General features: G+C 37.5%; 1 protein-coding gene across 5 annotated transcripts in view; it reads left to right on the plus strand.

The window, feature by feature from the left end:
- The window catches only part of MPP5 (membrane palmitoylated protein 5), a 100,400-nt gene that overhangs the window by 70,734 nt on the left and 8,525 nt on the right, over nucleotides 1–21,141 (plus strand). For all 5 annotated transcript variants that reach the window (XM_005656336.3, XM_003356738.5, XM_013989105.2 and 2 more), the window contains 6 exons: nucleotides 3,020–3,203; nucleotides 6,694–6,765; nucleotides 7,255–7,326; nucleotides 16,622–16,789; nucleotides 17,593–17,795; nucleotides 19,561–19,671. In XM_005656336.3, coding sequence (XP_005656393.1) covers nucleotides 3,020–3,203; nucleotides 6,694–6,765; nucleotides 7,255–7,326; nucleotides 16,622–16,789; nucleotides 17,593–17,795; nucleotides 19,561–19,671 — 810 coding nt within the window. The remainder of the gene's footprint in view (nucleotides 1–3,019; nucleotides 3,204–6,693; nucleotides 6,766–7,254; nucleotides 7,327–16,621; nucleotides 16,790–17,592; nucleotides 17,796–19,560; nucleotides 19,672–21,141) is intronic.

Consider the following 21,141-nt stretch of genomic DNA (forward strand, 5'->3'; position numbering starts at 1 on the left):
ATAAACTTGACCCATAAGCAAAGAGTGTCCTCTGTACTCCTCTTCCTAGCCTACACAAAGAGGGGCCTCATTCCAAACCATTAAATCCAAATAGTCAATGAGTGAGACTTAGGCAAGAGTAGAGAAAATCATCACTGGGTGATTTTATTTGGCTTCTGGCAGAGGTCATAGACTTAGAACAGGGTCCTCACTCGTCTGTTTAGTTTCCCTCAGGGTAGTAGTTCCCTAAGATTTAGGGTACATCTTAAACATCATGTATCATGTACGTCACAGTTATTCAAGAAACCCATTGAAACAGAGTCTGAAGGTTTGAGATGTAGCATGAGAAGTCAGTGTTTTAATAAACATTCCTAGCAGGTGATCTGAGCAAAACACTTTGAAATCAACATTCTGGGTATTGATTTCAGAAAGTGATCTGATAAAATCATCAGTCAGGCTAACAAGTCTCTGAAAAGCCTGATAACAAAATGTTCTCTACTACCTTAAATGATGTCTGTAATTTCATGTTTAGAGTTCCAAGATTGTTTGGCTAAAAGGCAACATTTATACAGAGGTGGAAGCATTATTGATTAGTAGGGATGATAGTCAAGCAGAGGTTTTTTTTGATCATCCTATATATGAGACTTCAAGATCATTCTACATATTAGAGATGTCTCATGCCAAGATTGTAAGATCAGGAGTTCCTGTTGTGGCTCAGTGGTTAACCAATCCAACTGGGAACCATGAGGTTGCGGGTTCAATCCCTGGCCTTGCTCAGTGGGTTAAGGATCTGGCGTTGCCGTGAGCTGTGGTGTAGATTGCAACGTGGCTCAGATCCCATATTGCTGTGGCTCTGGTGCAGGCCGGCAGCTACAGCTCTGATTAGACCCCTAGCCTGGGTACGGCCATATGCTGTGGGTATGGCCATAGAAAAAACAAAAAAAAGGGGGGGTGTATATATAATCTTTTTAATCCAATCTCAACTGTGTTTTGACTCACTGCCGCTTGCAAAACTTTCTAAAACTCAGTTTTTGGCAATTCCCTGGTAGCTCAGTGGTTTAAGGATCTGGCATTGTCACTTCTGTGACTCAGATAGCTGCTATGGTGCAGGTGCAGTCCCTAGCCCAGGAACTTCTGCATGCTGTGGGTACAGCCAAAAATAAAAAATTCATTTTTGGTTTTCAGTGACATTTTCAAGATTTTAATAAAAAGTCTGTTTTCACATCAAGAATAATCTTTAGGGCACACTCTAGTTAGAATGCAGTGGAACACTTGTCGAATTGAAGTATCTTAATATTATTTCAAGAGACTATACTGTGTGACTCCATTTATATGAAGTAAAATATAGGAGAAACTAATCTGTGCTAGAAAATCAGGATATTTACCCTTGGAGGACATAGTGTGGTGAGTGATTGAAAGGAACATGAGGTGAGGTTTCTGAGGTACTGGTGATATTCTTGTTCTTGATTTGGGTGCTGGTTACATAGGAATGTTTTGTTTATGAAAATCCATTGAGGTATACACTTATGATTTTGTATAGTGTTTGAACTTAATGTAGTACATCAATGAAAATCTACCTCCAAAAAAGGCAGACTGGCATTTAAGTTCTGCATTTTTAGCTGGATCACTTGCTTTAACTCAGTGTTGCTATTTGTGTATTAGGACTTAGATTGCCTCATTTCCTCTTTATAGTAGTAAGTAAAATATTTTTCTGAAATTAAAAAAAGTTCTTTACCTAAAGATACCTTCAAGCAAATTTCTGAAAGAGGCTGCTTGGTTTCATGAGGATTCTTGGTTATATATGTTACAGGCCTATATATCTTTATCACTTAAGTAGTTTATTAAATTTCATATAGTCTAACATCACTGATTGAGAATAGTCAACTTCTTAAGGGGCTGAAAAAAGATACTATTGTCTCATAAAACCATTTTTGAAGCAGCCCAGTATTATCTTTATGATAACTAGTTTCCATTATGGTGAGGGTAAAGGGGTTGAGTAGAGTCAAATACAGATGCATGGAAAAGAACTCAGAATTATAAAATTCTTAGCTTGTCAGTCAAGTACTTGGCTCATTGAGCCCAAACCTGAATATAACCAATGTGGAACAGAAAAACTCCTTGGATATAGATGTTGGATTTTGTTAGATGAAATGGGGCTTCTTACAGATTTTGGAAATGCCATGTGCCACTTGACCAGATTGGATAAAAGTTACAGATGGGGGAATTAAAGAGCATATTAATATTAATTCCTCTATACCTTCTAAGAAGAAAGAACACTTTGTTGTATCTTATAGAAATATATTAGAGAAAATAACATAGGAAATAGCTTTCTATAAGGTTCATGTGAATTCTCACCTTTTAGTGCTAAAAGCATAAGTTTTTAGATATGCGAAAATTTTAACTTGTACTACAAATAATATTTTAAAGGCTATGTATAGAACATGATAGGAGTTGTTTTTAAGCTTGATTTAGATAATTTTAGCAGTTTGAGGTGTGATTGTTTATGAACCAAAACATAGCCCTTTAGAAGAAACGCTGAAAGAGATTGAGGCACCCTGACAGTGTGGTCAAGAAGGGATGACGGCAGCAGGGAAACTGACACTCACCTGCTTAGATGACAGATGTGGTGAGGTTTACAGCCTACCTTTCCCAGTAGTAGTGGTTTGGAAATTTCATACCTTCCTGCAGAGTCATTGTTTTCACAGGTCAGGAATAGAGAGGGAGGAAGTCTCTATTACATTCCTTCTGATTCTCTCAAACCTTTGAGGCCCCTTAGCACCTCAGCTTGTTAGCAGCTAGCAGTGCAGTCTTGTGCATACTCTTGTACATGTTTGCCATCAGCAGAAAGATTATCTTAATTGAAGAAAACAGGTGAGCCTGAGAAAATTCTGCTCCCAAAATACTGTTACTAACCTCCCTTCTTTCAACTTGTAATATCTTTGCACTAATGAAAAAGTGCAGCTTTTTAATATTTATGCTGAATATTTCGTGTTGCTACTTCATTATTGTTGTTCTTATTTTCACTGTTTTTATCTTTTAGATCCATGTAAAAGCTCATTTTGACTATGACCCCTCAGATGACCCCTATGTTCCCTGTCGAGAGTTAGGTCTATCTTTTCAAAAGGGGGATATCCTTCATGTGATCAGTCAGGAAGATCCAAATTGGTGGCAAGCCTACAGGGAAGGGGACGAAGATAATCAGCCTCTAGCTGGGCTGGTTCCAGGTAAGAGACAAAATAGTAGAAAGTACCTAGTTTAAAAAATATTAAAAATACAACTATTCAAAGAGGAAAACTCACTTTTTCATGCCTTTTAAAAAATGGTGTGGAGTTCCCTGATGGCCTAGTGGTTGAGGATTTGCATTGTAACTACTGTGGCTTGGGTTTGATCCCTGCCCCAGGAACTTCTGCATGCTGTGGGCAGCCCCTCCCCGCAAAAAAAGATTTTTTAAAAAGTGTAATTACTTTTTCACATAGTTGTGTTTTTATGTATTTCTGTAGCTTAAGTATCTTGAATATAAATGTGATCAATTTGTTGGCTTTAGAATGGAATTATGATGTAATCTCATCAGCCAATTCCAAGCTGTGTTACATTCCCTGTAGGTACATTGAGACCACCCTGTTTGCAAGCAACAAAACTTGTATTGAGCAACAAAAGATTCAAGGCAATGAAACTTATACTGTAACAGATTATCATCAATTGAGGCATCAAACTTTATGTCCAAATAGGATTTTGTTAAGGTTTTCTTATAAAATCTCACAAAGTGATCACTTTGTAAGGAACCAGGAGAGTAAGACCACTGAATTATCTCTCTTAAAATATCTTAGAGTAGAAATAGGATGCTCTCAATTTTTTGTTTAAGAAAACTCTAATTTAGACAAAAACTTTAGGTCTCATTGGACATAAAGATTATGAAGGAACATGTTTCTTAGAGTAAAGATGATACTTAGTGAGATGAGGTGTATAGAGGTAATTTTTCCTGCAGTTCCCAGGATGTGGATATGGTGGAATGAGGGAGACAGAATGAAGGGAAGATAGTAAGATATTAGTGAAGGCAGAGGAATACTTACAATGTCATGAAATGAGAATAAAATGATAATTTATCAGTTTATTCATTCAACAATATTGTTATATCAGCACTGTATAAGGCACTGAGAGAAGCTTCTCTTTCATACTTGACTTCAAAGCATATCCATTAATACTTTATACATTAGTGTAAAGTAATATGCGTTGTTTTTTCTTTTTTGTGTCCCCTACTTTATAATACTTCCATGGAATTATCTATCTCTGTTACAGTACTTTATACCTTATATTCTGTTAGTAAATTTATTTAAGCCAGTAACTGTATTTTATTTAATCTTTTAAATCTAGGCAGTATCTGCAAATTAATAAATAGAAGGTGATTTTTAAAAATAGGCCAGGACTAATTCTGAATTAGACCTTCTAAGTTCTTTATTTAAAAACTTCTCCTAGCTTTGTCTTTTGCCTATAACATTTTTTGGGGATCCTACCTTCTACTCAAATCTTAAGTTTTTTTTTTTTTTTTTTTTTTTTTTTTTTGGTCTTTCTGCTATTTCTTGGGCCACTCCCGTGGCATATGAGGTTCCCAGGCTAGGGTCAAATCTGAGCTGTAGCCACTGGCCTACACCAGATTCACAGCAACGCAGGATCTGAGCCGCATCTGCAGCCTACACCACAGTTCACGGCAATGCCAGATCCTTAACCCACTGAGCAAGGCCAGGAACCGAACCCGCAACCTCATGGTTCTTAGATTCGCTAACTGCTGAGCCACAACGGGAACACCTCAAATCTTAAGATTTTAAGTATAACAGATTTGGCTGTTGGATTTGACTGCAAGTAATGTGTATAATAAAGTCATAGCCACAAATCATCTGCTTTAAAACCCAAAAGTTGGAAACAGTATTCTGTGTATAAACAGATACTGGGTCATATTTCAAGGAAGGAAAAATAGACTTGTATTAAGTTCAGAAAATGATACTATACCTTTGATTCCTTACAGTGACAGTTACAGGAACATTCCTCTGGAATCCTAGAGTATTGGCCAGCCTTCATGGTTCTACTTTGCTCTTGTGCCAAATAATCAACTGGTATCTTTTTTTTTTTTTTTTTTTTTTTTGTCTTTTGTCTTTTTAAGGCTACACCCATGGTATATGGAGGTTCTCAGGCTAGGGGTCGAATGAGAGCTGTAGCCACTGGCCTATGCCACAGCCATAGCAACATCAGCTCCAAGCAGTGCTACAACCCACACCACAGCTCACGGCAACACTTGGATGCTTAACCCACTGAGCGAGGCCAGGGATTGAACCTCCGTCCTCGTGGATGCTAGTCAGATTCATTTCTGCTGAGCCACAATAGGAACTCCTCAATTTGGTATCTTTTCACCATGTTAGCTTTAGCACATAAATACTTAGAACTAGTATTTATTGACTGATTATCATGAGTTTCTCAAAGTATATAGATGAATCAAGGAGATTTTTAATAATTCCATTTAGAAGTATTTTTATAGGACAAATAAATGGACCTACTGTATTTTTTGGTTTTCTGTCAGAAGGATTTCTAAGAGGTTAAAATTTCCATCTCCCATTAATGTCTGCCTCTATTTCAAAAATAGTCTACTTACGTGTATACTATAAAAATGTGCCATAGCACATCACTGTGATGTTTTTAAAACATTTTGATATGTAAATTATTAAAATTATTTTTAAAAATCTGTTGAAGTCAAATACTTAGCAAAATTTTTTAATGCTCTTAAAAATTTCCCTATAGTCACTTGTATTATCTAGAAGCAATCAGCACAGCTCCTGGAGCTAACCTGATTTCCTTTCATGCTTTTTATGTGTATCAACTCAGTGTTTTTGCTTATGCTCCTATAAAATGCACTAAGTTCAATAGTTTATCCCAACATAAATGGAATTTGCCTAGTGATTTTTAAGGATCTCTGGCTTGAAAATGAAAGAGACATAAAAATTAAATAAAAAAGTAGAACTCTAATTCAGTATTATCTAATACCATTTTTATCCTTCAGGGAAAAAATACATTTAATTTTAAGATAGATGTCTGAAAAGAAGATGAAAATCAGAAACCTTGAAAGCCCTCTATATTAGAATCCTAATCCTAAGGGAAAGAACTTAATAAATTTTTCATTTATGTGTATCATTGGTAGCTCAAGGTAGAAATAAAAAAATATTTAAAACATACATACATACAAAGAAAAAGAGAAATTGAGAATAATAAATGCAAGGAAATGTGTTGAGTGGTGTCTTGGAATCCAAAACTGATGAATGTTTGCATACTGTTTCGGAAAGTTAACTCCTAGAATTGCTTGATTTAATTCAAATGATAAGAATCACTGTAAGATTCAGCACAGTACTTTCCATATAGTAGATGCTCTATGAAAGCTTTGTAAAATTGATTAAATTTTCTAGCACTGGTTTATTGCTTATCTTCCTTAATAGATGATGTATAGTCCAATAATATATGTCCTAAGATTGGTTGAGAGTAAGGTTGAAACTTAATACCTTGGACATTTGGAGCATATGATCATAGTTGACATATTCTCATGTGGTTGTAGAAGGATTTAGCAAAGAATATAGATAAAGAGTTACTTCTGGTATAGTCCCTTGATTTAAAAAAAAAAAATACTTCTATTCTTCTGTCTTAAATATTTTACTCTTTTTCCTTTCCACTTAATAGGGAAGAGCTTTCAGCAGCAAAGGGAAGCCATGAAGCAAACCATAGAGGAAGATAAGGAACCAGAAAAATCAGGTTGAATGCTTATATTTGACATTAATGAGGGATTTCTTGGGTCTTCATCTGGATTCAGGTTTATATGTACATATCAGAACTGAGGTGTTCTGGGCAAGAGTGATGTGAGAGATGCAAAATTGATTATCTTAAAGGACAGGATTTAAGTATTAAAGATTATCTGTCCATAATGTGAGATTAATGGAAAATTATAATTACTTCCCTGAAAAATAGTTCTCCTGTGAACAATGTTAATTTAGTGTCTATAAATTAAAAATTTACTATTCGAGGTATTCCTTGGTGGCCAAATGGCTTAGGATTCAGCATTGTCACAGCTGTGGCTTGGGTCACTGCTGTGGCAAGGGTTCAGTCCCTGGCCCAGAAACTTCATGCTGTAGGAATAGCTACCCCCCCTCGCCAAAAGCTGTTTGAATTCTTCAGTTTGAAATATGTAGCTTTACTTGAGGAAACAAATGCCACATTTATACTTACGTTTATGATTGTCAACAGGAAAACTGTGGTGTGCAAAAAAGAATAAAAAGAAGAGGAAAAAGGTTTTATATAATGCCAATAAAAATGATGGTAAGTTCCACTCTCAGATACAGTTGTATGTATATCTGAAAGAGGTCCATATCTAACACTTGAAAGAAATTAAATTGATATTTTCAGGGAGTTTGATTTCTGATTCTGTTTTGCCTCTTAATGTAATATACGTGCTTATTAATAAAGCCATTTAGCAGAAATTGTTTTCTTCTGGAATCCTATGAGCAATGGAGCATTTTAAATTCTGAGAAAAACTGGTGTAAAAATTAAAGTACAATTTAGCATATATAGTGTTATATTGATAGTACCCTCTAATTTTTTCCTACCTAGAGGCTTTATTTGCAGAATTAATATGTTTCTAACAAAGTCTAACAATATAGATGTATTTTAAGTAAAAAAGGAAGATTTTGTTTACAGTACCTCATGTCAATGAAGCAGCCCATTCCATAGAGCTGGCTGAGTCAGGCACACAGTAGATTTTTTTTTTTTTTTTTAATCACCAAGATTAAATATTTTTAAGTTGTGACTTCTCTTAAAATCAAAAGCTCTGGGAGTTCTCTGGTGGTCTAGTGGTTTGGAATCAGCGCTTTTACCACTGCAGCCCAGGTTCAGTCCCTGGTCTGGGAACTGACATCCCCCATCAAGTAGCTGCGTCCCATGCCCCCCTCCCCCCAAAAGAATAGTTTAAAATAAATCAGAACCTCTGATAACACTGGATTCATATTCTCAGGTGACATCAGTCTGCTAGACCTGAATGATGGTTGTTGCCTTTATATTGGCTACTACTTAATTCATCGGTCTCCACCATATTCAATTTTTTATAAACCCAACTTGATTTAGTGCTTTCATTACCTTCTTGCTTGATCCTTAAGGGCTTTAAAATTTGCTATACTCCTGCTTATATCAGGTTAGAAATAACCCAAACAGTAAAGCAAAGGAACTCTTCAATTTTTGCACAAGTTATAAGGCTTATTTTTTTCTTTTTTTTTTATTACTCAAATGAATTTATCACATCTGTAGTTATATGATGATCATAACAATCTGATTTCACAGGATTTCCATCCCATAACCCAAGCACATCCCCCCATCCCCCAAACTGTCTCCTCCGGAGACCATAAGTTTTTCAGTGTCTGTGAGTCAGCATCTGTTCTGCAAAGAAGTTCTGTCTGTCCTTTTTTCAGATTCCACATGTCAGTGAAAGCATTTGATGTTGGTGTCTCATTGTATGGCTGACTTCACTTAGCATGATAATTTCTAGGTCCATCCATGTTGCTAAAAATGCCGGTATTTCTTTCCTTTTAATGGCTGAGTAATATTCCATTGTGTATATGTACCACATCTTCTTGATCCACTCCTCTGTTGATGGACATTTAGGTTGTTTCCATGTCTTGGCTATTGCAAATAGTGCAGCAATGAACATTGGAGTACATGTGTCTTTGTGAGTCATGGTTTTCTCTGGATAGATGCCCAGGAGTGGATTGCTGGATCAAATGGTAGTTCTATGTTCATTTTCTGAGGAATCTCCATACTGTTTTCCACAGTGGTTGCACCAATTTACAATCCCACCAACAGTGTACTAGGGTTCCTTTTCCTCCACACCCACTCCAGCACTTACTGTTTGTAGACTTTTTGATGACGGCCATTCTGGCTGTTGTAAGGTGGTACCTCATCGTGGTTTTGATTTGCATTTCTCTAATAATGAGTGATGCTGAACATCTTTTCATGTGTTTCTCGGCCATCTGTATGTCTTCTTTGGAGAATTGTCTGTTTAGATCTTTGCCCATTTTTGGATGGGGTTGTTTGTTTTTTTGGTATGGAGCTGCAGAAGTTGTTTATAAATTTTGGAGACTAATCCCTTGTCAGTTGATTCACTTGCAAAGATTTTCTCCCATTCTGTGGGTTGTCTTTTTGTTTGTTTAGGTTTCCTTTGCTGTGCAGAAACTTTGAAGTTTGATTAGGTCCCATTTGTTTATTTTTCTTTTTATTGTCAATACTCTGATAGGTGGATCTGAGAGTATTGTCAATACTCTGATAGGTGTTGCTGTCGTTTATGTCAGAGAGTGTTTGGCCTATGTTTTCCTCTAGGAGTTTGATAGTGTCTGGTCTTATATCTAGGTCTTTAATCCATTTTGAGTTTATTTTTGTGTATGGTATTAGGGAGTGTTCTAATTTCATTCTTTTCCATGTGGCTGTCCAGTTTTCCCATCACCACTTACTGAACAGGCTGTCCTTTCTCCATTGTATAGTCTCGCTTCCTTTCTCATAGATTAGTTGGCTGTAAGTGCATGGGTTTAATTCTGGGCTTTCTATCTCTTCCACTGATCTATATGTCTGTCTTTGTGCCAGTACAATGCAGGTTTGATGACTGTTGCTTTGTAGTATAGTCTGAAGTCCGGGAGCCTGATTCCTCCAGCTCCATTTTTCTTTTTCAGGATGTCTTTGGCTATTCTGGGTCTTTTGTGCTTCCAAACAAACTTTAAAATATTTGTTCAAGTTCTGTGAAAAATGTCCTTGGTAATTTGATAGGGTTGCATTGAATCTGTAGATTGCCTTAGGTAGTATAGTCATTTTGATAATATTAACTCTTCCAATCCATGAGCATGGTATATCTTTCCATCTATTTGTGGCATCTTTGATTTCTTTCATTAGTGGCTTGTAATTTTCAGAGTACAGGTCTTTTGTTTCTTTAGGTAGGTTTACTCCTAGGTATTTTATTCTTTTGGATGCGATGGTAAACAGGATTGCTTCCCTAATTTCCTTTTCTGCTTTTTCATTGTTAGTATATAGAAATGCTATCGATTTCTGTGTATTGATTTTGTATCCTGCAACTTTGCCAAATTCGTGGATAAGCTCTAACAGTTTTCTGGTAGAGTCTTTAAGATTCTCTAGGTATAGTATCATGTCATCTGCAAATAGCGATAGTTTTACTTCTTCCTTTCCAATTTGGATTCCTTTTATTTCTTTTACTTCTCTGATTGCTGTGGCTAGGAATTCCAGAACTATGTTGAAGAGTAGTGGTGAGAGCAGACATCCTTGTCTTGTTCTTGATCTCAGCAGGAATTCTTTCAGCTTTTCACCATTGAGAATGATGTTTGCTGTGGGTTTGTCGCATATGGCCTTTATCATGTTGAGGTAGGTTCCCGTTATGCCCACTTTCTGAAGGGTTTTTATCAGAAATGGGTGTTGGATTTTGTCAAAGGCTTTTTCTGCGTCTATTGGGAGGATCATATGGTTTTTATTCTTCAGTTTGTTAATGTGGTGTATCACACTGATGGATTTGCGGATATTGAAGAACCCTTGCATCCCTGGGATAAATCCCACTTGATCATGATGTACAATCCTTTTAATGTATTGTTGGATGTGGTTTGCTAGTATTTTGTTGAGGATTTTTGCATCGATGTTCATCAGTGATATTGGCCTGTAGTTTTCTTTTTTGTGGCATCTTTGTCTGGTTTTGGTACCAGGATGATGGTGGCCTCATAGAATGAGTTTGGGAGAATCCCTTCCTCTGCAATTTTTTGAAAAAGTTTCAGAAGGAGAGGTGTTAGCTCTTCTCTAAATGTTTGATAGAATTCTCCTGTGAAGCCATCTGGTCCTGAACTTTTGTTTGTTGGAAGTTTTTTTGTTGTTGTTTTGTTTTTTGCTATTTCTTGGGCCGCTCCCACGGCATATGGAGGTTGCCAGGCTAGGGGTTAATCGGAGCTGTAGCCACCGGCCTACGCCAGAGCCACAGCAACGCGGGATCCGATACGCATCTGCAACCTACACCACAGCTCACAGCAACGCCGGATCGTTAACCCACTGAGCAAGGGCAGGGATCGAACCCACAACCTCATGGTTCCTAGTCGGATTCGTTAACCACTGCGCCACGACGGGAACTCCTGTTGGAAGTTTTTTAATCACAGTTTCAATTTCAGTTCTTGTGATGGGTCCATTCATCTTTTCTATTTCATCTTGGTTTAGTCTTGCAAGATTGTACTTTTCTAAGAATTTGTCCATTTCTTCTAGGTTTTCCATTTTATTGGCATACAGTTGCATATAGTAGTCTCTTATGATCCTTTGTATTTCTGTGGTGTCCGTTGTTACTTCTTTTTCATTTCTAATTTTATTGAGTTGAGTCCTCTCTTTTGCTTAATAAGTCCGGCTAGGGTTTATCAATTTTGTTGATCTTTTCAAAGAACCAGCTTTTCGTTTCATTGATCTTTTCTGTGGTTTTCTTCATTTCTATTTCATTGATTTCTGCTCTGATCTTTATGATTTCTTTCCTTCTACAACTTTAGGTCTTGTCTGTTCTTCTCTCTCAAGCTGCTTTAGATGTAAAGTTAGCTTGTTTATTTGGGCTTTTTCTAGTTTCCTGAGGTGGGCTTGTATTGCTATAAACTTTCCTCTTAGAACGGCTTTTGCTGTATCCCATAGGTTTTGGAGTGTTTTAGCTTTGTTGTCATTTGCTGCTAGGTATTTTTTAATTTCCTCTTTGATTTCTTCAGTGATCCATTTGTTGTTTAGTAGCATGTTGTTGAGTCTCCACGTGTTTGCGTTTTTTGCAGTTTTTTTCTTGTTGTTGATTTCCAGTTGTATAGCATTGTGGTCGGAAAAGATGCTTGATATGATTTCAATTTTCTTAAAGTTACCAAGGTTGGATTTGTAGCCCAGGATGTGATCAATCTTAGAGAATGTTCCATGTGCACTTGAGAAGAATGTGTATTCTGTTGCTTTTGGATGGAATGTCCTATAAATATCTATTAAGTCCATCTGGTTTAAAGCATCATTCAGGACCTGTGTTTCCTTATTGATTTTCTGTCTGGTTGTTCTGTCCATTTCTGTAAGTGGGGTGTTGAAGTCCCCCACTATGATTGTGTTATTGTCGATTTCTCCTTTTAAGATTTTTAGCAGTTGCCTTATATATTGTGGTGAACCTGTGTTGGGTGCGTAGATATTTAAAATTGTTATATCATCTTCTTGGGTTGATCCTTTGATCATTATGTAATGTCCTTCTTTGTCCCTTAAAATATTCTTCATTTTAAGGTCTGTTTTGTCTGATATGAGTATTGCTACTCCAGCTTTCTTTTGATCCCCGTTTGCATGAATTATTTTCTTCCTTCCTCTCACTTTCAATTGTATGTGTCCCTAGAAGTGAAGTGGGTCTCGAAGACAGCATATATATGGATCTTGTTTTTGTATCCATTCAGCCAGTCTATGTCTTTTGGTTGGGGTGTTTAGTCCATTCACATTTAAGGTAATTATTGATATGTATGTTCTCATTGCCATTTTATTAATTGTTTTGGGTTTGTTTTTGCTGCTTTTTCCTTTCCTTCCTCTCTTGTTCTTTTCTGCCTGTAGAGTTCCTTTAGTATTTGTTGTAAGGCTGGTTTAGTGTTGCAGAATTCTCTCAGCTTTTGCTTATCTGAGAAGGTTTTGATTTCTCCTTCAAATCTGAACGAGAGCCTTGCTGGGTAGAGTAATCTTGGTTGGAGGTTTTTTCCTTTCATCACTTTGAGTATATCATGCCACTCCCTTCTGGCCTGCAGAGTTTCTGTTGAAAAATCTGCCGATAGCCTTATTGGGGTTCCCTTGTATGTGATTTGTTTCTTTTCCTAGCTGCTTTCAAGATTTTCTCTTTGTCTTTAATTTTGGTCAGTTTGATTAGTATGTGTCTTGGGGTGTTCCTTGGGTTTATTTTGTATGGTACTCGTTGTGCTTCCTGGACTTGAGTGATTCCTTCCCCATGTTAGGGAAGTTTTCGGCAATTATCTCTTGGAATATTTTTTCTGTCCCCTTCTCTTTCTCTTCTCCTTCTGGCACCCCTGTAATACGGATGTTGGTGCGTTTCACGTTGTCCCAGAGTTCTCTGAGACTCTCTTCATTTGTTTTCAATCTTTTTTCTCTTTTCTCTTCTGCATCCATAATTTCCACTAATCTGTCCTCCACTTCGCTTATTCGTTCTTCTGCCTCCTGTATTCTCCTGTTAGCTGCTTCTAGTGAATTTTTTATTTCAGTGATTGTATTTTGCATCTCTTCTTGTTTAAGTTTTATATCTTGTATCTCTTTGCTCAGTGTTTCCTGTAAGTTATCCATCTTTGTCTCCAGTTTATTTCCAATGTCTTGCATCATCTTCGGCATCAACAGTCTAAAGTCTTTTTCCTGGAGGCTGAGAATCTCCTCATGGCTTAGCTGTTTTTCTGGGGGTTTTCCTTTCTCCCTCATCTGAGTTATAGTTCTCTGTCTTTTCATTTTTATAGTTTTTTGGTGTGATGACCTTCTTACGGATAATAGAGTTATAGCCTCTCTTACTTCTGATGTCTGCCCCCCGGTGGCTGAAGTCAGTATGGGGGCTTGGTGTAGGCTTCCTGATGGGAGGGGCTGATGCCTGCCCCCTGGTAAGTGGAGCCGATTCTAATCCCTCTGGTGGGTAGGGCTTAGTCTCTGGATGGGATTAGAGGCAGCTGTGTGCCTGAGGGGTCTTTAGGCAGCCTGTTTACTGAGGGGTGGGGCTGTGATCCCACCTGGGTTGTTGTTTGCCCTGGGGTTTCTCAGCAGCTGAGTGACAGGTGGGGCCAGATTTTCCCAAAATGGCCACCTCCAGAGCAAGACATGCTGCTGAATATTCCTGAGAGCTTTGCTTTCAATGTCCTTCCCTCACAAGAAGCCACATTCACCCCTGTTTTCCCAGGATGTCCTCCAAGAAGTGTGGTCAGGTTTGACCCAGATTCCCTTGGAGACTTTGCTTTGCCCTGGGACTCAGTGCACGTGAAAGTCGTGTGCGCCTTTTAAGAATGGGGTCTCCTTTCCCCCAGTCCCATGGAGCTCTTGTGCACAAGCCCCACTGGCCTTCAATGCCAGATGCTCCGGAGCTCTTTCTCCTGTGCCAGATCCCCACACGTGAGAGTTTGATGTGTGACTCAGAACTCTCACTCCTGTAGGTGAGTCTCTGTGAACCAGTTAGTTTCCAGTCTGTGGAGCTTCCCACCCAGGAGGTATGGGGTTGTTTATATTGCAAAATCGCCCCTCCTACCTCTTGATGTGGCCTCCTCTTTTTCTTCTGGAGTAGGGTATTTAAGGTTTCCATTCCATTTTGGTGAAGTGTGCTCAGTCTTTAGTTGTGAATTTTGTTGTTTTTAGGAGAGAAGTTGAGCTCCAGTCCTTCTATTCCGCCATCTTAATCCCTCCCTCTGTTTCAGCTTTCCAGTTGAATGCCATTTGGGCCCAAGTCCTTGAAATCTGAGCTTCTGTTTTCTCCTTTATAAGAACATAATATTTCTGTCCTCACAGCATTTCAGACCACTGGTTCATTACAAAGGCTACCACCCAGGAACAGCCAAATGGAAGGGATGCATGGGGCAAAGCACATGGCACTTCCACACTCCGGAGGACACCAACCTCCGCCACGGCTACAGAGATCCAACCTATAAGGCTTACTCTTATCTCACAATACCTTAAAATATTTTTTAGATGGCATAAATTAAACTAATGAAAATAAAATGTTATAGGTTATTGAAAATTTTGATATAAAACTAAATCTGAGGAAGTTCCTTATGGTGCAGTGGGTTAAGGATCTGGCATTGCCAGTGCAGCTGTGTATGGGCTGCAACTGTGGGATGGGTTGGCCCAGGAACTCCCACATGTCACCAGTGCAGCCCAAAAAAAACAAACCAGCCAAAAAACAACTAAATCTGAGGTTCCATCTGCTGTAATAAAATTTTTTCCAAAATAAACATCCTTAATGCTAATTGATAGATTATGTAACTAGGAAAAACCTTGGTTTTTGTTGGTTTGTTTGTTTGTTTGTTTGTTTTAGCACCCAAGGCATATGGAAGTTCCTAGGAGTTGAATCAGAGCTACCGCTGCCCCCCTATGCCACAACCACAGCAAGTGTGATCCGAGGCACATCTGTGACCTACACCAGATCCTTAACTGTTGTGGCAACGCTGGATCCTTAACTCCCTAAGCAAGGCCAGGGATCAAACCCACATCCTCATGGATCCTAGTCAGGTTCATTAACTGCTGAGCCATGAAGGGAACTCCAAATTTTTAATCCTTTCCTTTATACTTGGGTAATTGTTTAACATCTGTTTCTTTATATCTTGAAACACTATAATTAACTATTTCAGCTCTAATAACTATTGTACTATAGAAAATCTATAAATGTAAGTCCTTAAATCAACATGCTTCCACAGCCTGATTGTACATATTAGTAGAAGCAACTTAGATCTTTTTTAGGGAAAAGTATTTTAGGAAGGGAGAGAATTACATTTCTGTTCATAATGCTGTTATCATAATTAATATTCTTATTATTAACTATCATTTATAATATTTATAACTGTTCTATTTAAGGGACATTAACCTTCATCCATTTAGTCCTCGCAATAAATTCCTTGAGATTACAGATTGATAAATTCAAATTCGTATATTAAAGTGACGTGCTTATGTTCTTATAGCTACGTGGTTGAGTTGGACTCTAAACAGAGTGTAAGTTCCTACTCTCTGCTCGGTACTAAGCACTGACAAGAGAAAGATGGTTCCCTGCCCTCACAGAACTTAAGAGCTGACAGAGTCTGACTGCAGAGTCACATGAAGGAGTATGAGTGAGTGAGGAGATGGCAGGTCACTTAGTTGTCTGCCTTTGTTCTTACCAATTGACAGCTTCACGTTCATCTGCGTTATGGGCTTTAAGAGTATTTCCTCACCTATTATAATTTATGCCTCTTCTTGAATCATGACTTCAGGTTAGTATTAGTATTTCAGAATAAAGTGAACACAAATGTAGGAAGGTGGGTAGCACAAATACGCTGTGTTTTCAAGTTACATGATCACAGAGGTATTGCAGCTTTCTGTGATAACATTAGTTGCAGCACTATTTGTAAATGTCTGTGCCAGTTACTGTTTTCAGCATATATATTGTCTGCTCCTTAAACCAACCCTCTAATCGAAGCATTAGTATCCCCATTTTACAAAAATGACAGATATTATTCTCATTAGTTTATCCCTTGGTGCCTTATCCTCTGTCAAAGTATTGGGTGCAAACTAGCTATTTTATATGAATGAGTATAATTGTATTAAACATTCAAACATGATATGAAACAAGAGAAGTAATAAACATTTTTAGAAGGAGTAATATATTGTCTGGTTTATTTTTATAATATCCTGGCAAGAATATAAGGAATGGGAAAATACTCATGATATAATGCTACCTAGTTATTACTGTCTTGATCCAAAAAGTTAAGAGTTTTTAATGAGAATAACTTGTGCTTTTTTCCAAGTTTTTGGAAGATCTATGAATAGCTTTATTAGATGGTAGTAATTCTGTCTGAAGGACTTAACTTTTTCTTTTTTGAAGATTATGACAATGAAGAGATCTTAACTTATGAGGAGATGTCACTTTATCATCAGCCAGCAAATAGGAAAAGACCCATCATTTTGATTGGTCCACAGAACTGTGGCCAGAATGAATTGCGTCAGAGGCTCATGAACAAAGAAAAAGACCGCTTTGCATCTGCAGTTCCTCGTAAGTTTGGATGCATTCCCATTTCCTCTGCTTTTCAGCTTACCACCTTAGAACCTAACTATGTAGGAAAATTTTTCATCCTTTTTTTGTCAACATTGTTGTTGAAGAACAACTTTGTTTTAACTAAATATTTTAAGAATTTGCTACTAATGATGGTCGTTCTTGAGAAATTTACATTTTTCCTAAGAGTCCTAGTACTAGTTAACTTTCAAAATGAATTTTAGTTTGGGCTTCTTTGACTCCCATGTTTAGTATGGAATCAGCTCCTGTTTTTTGTTTGTTTTTTAAATGAAATGCAAAATGAAGTAATTTAGAGTATAAGCATAAAATGTATTAAATATAACTATTATTAAGATACTACAAACAGGAGTTTCTGTTGTAGTTCAGTGGTAACAAACCCGACTAGTATCCATGAGGATGCGGGTTCAATCTCTGGCCCTGCTCAGTGGGTTAAAGGATCCAGTGTTGCCATGAACTGTGGTGTAGTTTGCAGACATGGCTTGGATTTTGTGTTGCTGTGGTTGTGCCACAGGCAACAGCTGCAGCCCCAATTCAACCCTTAGCCTGGGAACTTCCATGTGCTGCACCTGCGTCCCTAAAAAAAGATACTAAAACATATTGTTGTTTATATCTTAATCTAGGAATAAAACCAGCCAAATTTAAACACATGGACGCTAATATTTCCTTAATTCGTTAGTTTTTAATTTGTACTACAAAATAAATATTTTATCTGACCAGCAGTATTATCCCTCATCCTTACTTTGATCCACCCCCATTATTTTTACCTGATTCTTTTTGCCTAGATACAACCCGGAGTCGCCGAGACCATGAAGTGGCCGGCAGGGATTACCACTTCGTTTCACGGCAGGCATTTGAGGCAGACATAGCAGCTGGAAAGTTCATTGAGCATGGCGAATTTGAGAAAAATTTGTATGGAACCAGCATAGATTCTGTACGGCAAGTGATCAACTCGGGCAAAATATGTCTTTTAAGTCTTCGTACACAGGTAAAACTATTTTGGTTTAGGGTGTTGAGCTTTTTTTGCAGAGTAATTTTTAGTAGAAACTGTATTTTTATCTAAGAACCACAATTCTCTACAGTTTTTTCACACTAATTCCCTGTGTGAAATTAGACAGGTTGCTAAATCTTTTTCAGTTTCCTAAAAGGGGAGAATAACATATTACATACCCATATACACATATTTTTTTAACCTTAAAATATAGCAACTATGGTGCTGATAGTACTTTAGTATTTTGAAGGTTGTAAAAGAACTTCTCTTTCCTGATTCTAATCTGAAAAAATTAGAGTATTTAAAGGTCATTTTTCTGGTTTTATCTTTTTTCTTTTGTCTTTTTTTAGGGCCATACCCACGGCATATGGAGGTTCCCAGGCTGGAGGTCCAATTGGAGCTACAGCTGCTGGCCTACACCACAGCCATGGCAACGAGGTATCCAAGCCTCATCTGCAACCTACACCACAGCTCACAGCAATGCCAGATCCTTAACCTACTAAGCGAGGCCAGGGATCAAGCCCACATCTTCATGGATACTAGTTAGGTTCATTAACCACTGAGCCATGATGGGAACTCCCATTTTTATGGTTTTAAATGCCGTAGTTCAGGTATCATAATGAGTGCTTGGTTGTAGCTAATGAAACTTCCATTGCTTTCTATCAGACAAAGCAAAACCTTCAAAAATTACTAACAGTTGCTTTTTAGATTTCCATTAAAAAAATAAAATAATTATATAAATTTGGGATTTTTAAGATTGTGAATTCTTTTTCTTTTTTTAGACTGTACAGCTTTAGCATTAAACTTTCCTTAATGTGATGGAATCTACTGTGTATATCAACTCAGGATACATAGGCAGTGGTCATTAGAGATGTATATGAAGGAGAATTGACTCCAAATGGCTTTCCTGAAATAGTAATTAGGTTTATTTTTTAGTGAACAAAAGAGCTTATTAGTCTCTACTATTTAATTGTAAACATTAGATTTGAGAGACACATCAGTGTTTTTTCTTAATTCCTTCGGAATTCTTTATATTATTTTGGCTAACAGATTTACCAAAGAACTTAAGAGTATTTAAACATATTGTCTTAATTATTATTTTTAGGTAGAAAAGGGCAAGTCTCTCTCATCTCCATTTTTGTAGAGTGCTTCACTCTAGGAACACAGTCCCTTAATTCAAACAACCTGCTTTTTTGGTGTTTGTTAGGGCCGCACCCATGGCATATGGAAGTTCCCAGGCTAAGGGTCAAATCGAAGCTGCAGCTGCTGGCCTACACCGCAGCCACAGCAACACCATATCTGAGCCATGTCTGTGACCTACACCACAGCACCCGGCAATGCTGGATCCTTAACTCACTGACCAGTGCCAGGAATCGATCCTGCATCCTCATGGATGCAGACGGGTTTGTTACTGCAAGCCACAATGGGAACTCCAAAACAAACAATCTGCTTTTTTTACTTGAATGTGCTTTTCCAGTGTTTTCTTTCATATGCGTTTATGAAGTTTTTTTCTGATTCTTTTTGCATTTAGGCCTTGGCACATGGTAAAGTGACTGCTCATTTATAATTCCTTCAAAATGGATTTTTATTATAATCTGTATGTGATCTTACTAGCAGGATATTTTATTATTACGTAATTGTCATCCTTCAATATCATTCGTTTTTATTTCATTATATTAAAAAAAGTAAGCCAATATTATGTGTGTGTGTGTTACAGTACACAATATATTCTTACACTGAATGGTAGGATCTTTCTTTATAGTCATTGAAGACTCTCCGGAATTCAGACTTGAAACCGTATATTATCTTCATTGCACCCCCTTCACAAGAAAGACTTCGGGCACTATTGGCCAAAGAGGGCAAGAATCCAAAGGTAAAGTTTAGCTGTTATACTGTCCCAGACAGTCATGACTTAATATGTCACAGTGCTTAAAAGCTACATCAGCTGAGGCTTCCAGATTGATTATGCTTTTTGCCATATCCCTTTTCCCCACATTTCTGGATTTGACTTCCTTGGACTTGGGCAGCTCTCCAAAGTGGGGGCGGGGGGAGCTTGGCTTCTCTTGTTGTTTTCCTTACGTTCCGTATTGTTACTCCAAATGTGAAGGTAACCTTTGGTATTTCTTAAAGCGTCCTTAATCTTCACACAGATCTGTGTTATTTCCAACAAGGATTAAGTTACACCCCCCCCAAAATTTTTTTTCATCAGATTCTTAGGGATTATTTTCTCTGCCCATATTCCACATATGCGGGAACCTAAAGTTGAGTGCTCTTTTCTCCTCTTTTTCTCATTGTATGTTCTGTCTTCTGCCTTTAATCTCCTACATGTTCTGATATGGAAAAACATTATTATTAATTATTTTAGATGCTGGATATGGTTGAGGTATTAAAAATTAAATAATAATGATATATTAATCAGAGAGCATTGAGATTTTATTTAAATGTATGAAATGAAAGCCAGCAAGTGACTTCCTATATCAAAGTAACTCTTCCTTGTTTTTGGCTGATTTCCTAAATACTTCTATTTTACAAAGGAGTCACCTAGATCCGATTCCATTGGCTACGCCTCTAAATCTCCTTTTAAAAGCTGTAAACACACATAATTATACTCCTCCCTAAAAGCTCAAGAGTCATTAAAACATAACAACACTCCTTTTCTTTGATTCCTGGCTGTTTACCACATCCAGCAGCCCTCCTCTTCTACTCTAAGTCTACTTACATTTGTTATTCACTCTATATGTGAAGGTGGTGTTTTTCAGTGTTTTAGACGTCAGGGCCTTGCTTCTCCTATGTGTTGAACATAATTCTGATTGCTTTGTTTAGGCTAAGTAGGCTCACTGGTGGTTAAAGTAGTGTTTCACTCCTTTTTCATTTTTGCAGCACAAATGTAGGTTCATAAATAAATGATGTCAGAGTCTCTGCTGTCCTTAGCACTTGGGGTGACACAAAAGAAATATGAGGCATAGTCACCGGCTGTTCTTGAGGAAGAGCACAATATAATATGCAAAAAAAAGATTAATAGTTTGTAAAACTGAGAGCAGTAACTACTTTGGATGACCAGAACTATTCTGGTTGTTCTAGAAGAGGGGGGATGCACATATAAAGGACCAGAATGGACTCCATTTTACTTGTTCAACCTCATTTTCTATTTTCTCACATGCATACTAATTTTTTGTTAGGTTATTCTTCTTCAACAAGGATTTAATACCATGCCAGGGGCTGTATGCCACTCCAGGATATGTTAAGCAACTTTCTTGTGGTCTCTGGCAGTGCTCTCATGGAATTTTTTACCTCCTTTATTTTGAAAAAGCTATCCCACATTAAGAGAGTTCGAGAAAGAATA

This window comes from Sus scrofa, chromosome 7 (genome assembly GCF_000003025.6).
Source record: "Sus scrofa isolate TJ Tabasco breed Duroc chromosome 7, Sscrofa11.1, whole genome shotgun sequence".
Lineage (NCBI taxonomy): Eukaryota > Metazoa > Chordata > Mammalia > Artiodactyla > Suidae > Sus > Sus scrofa.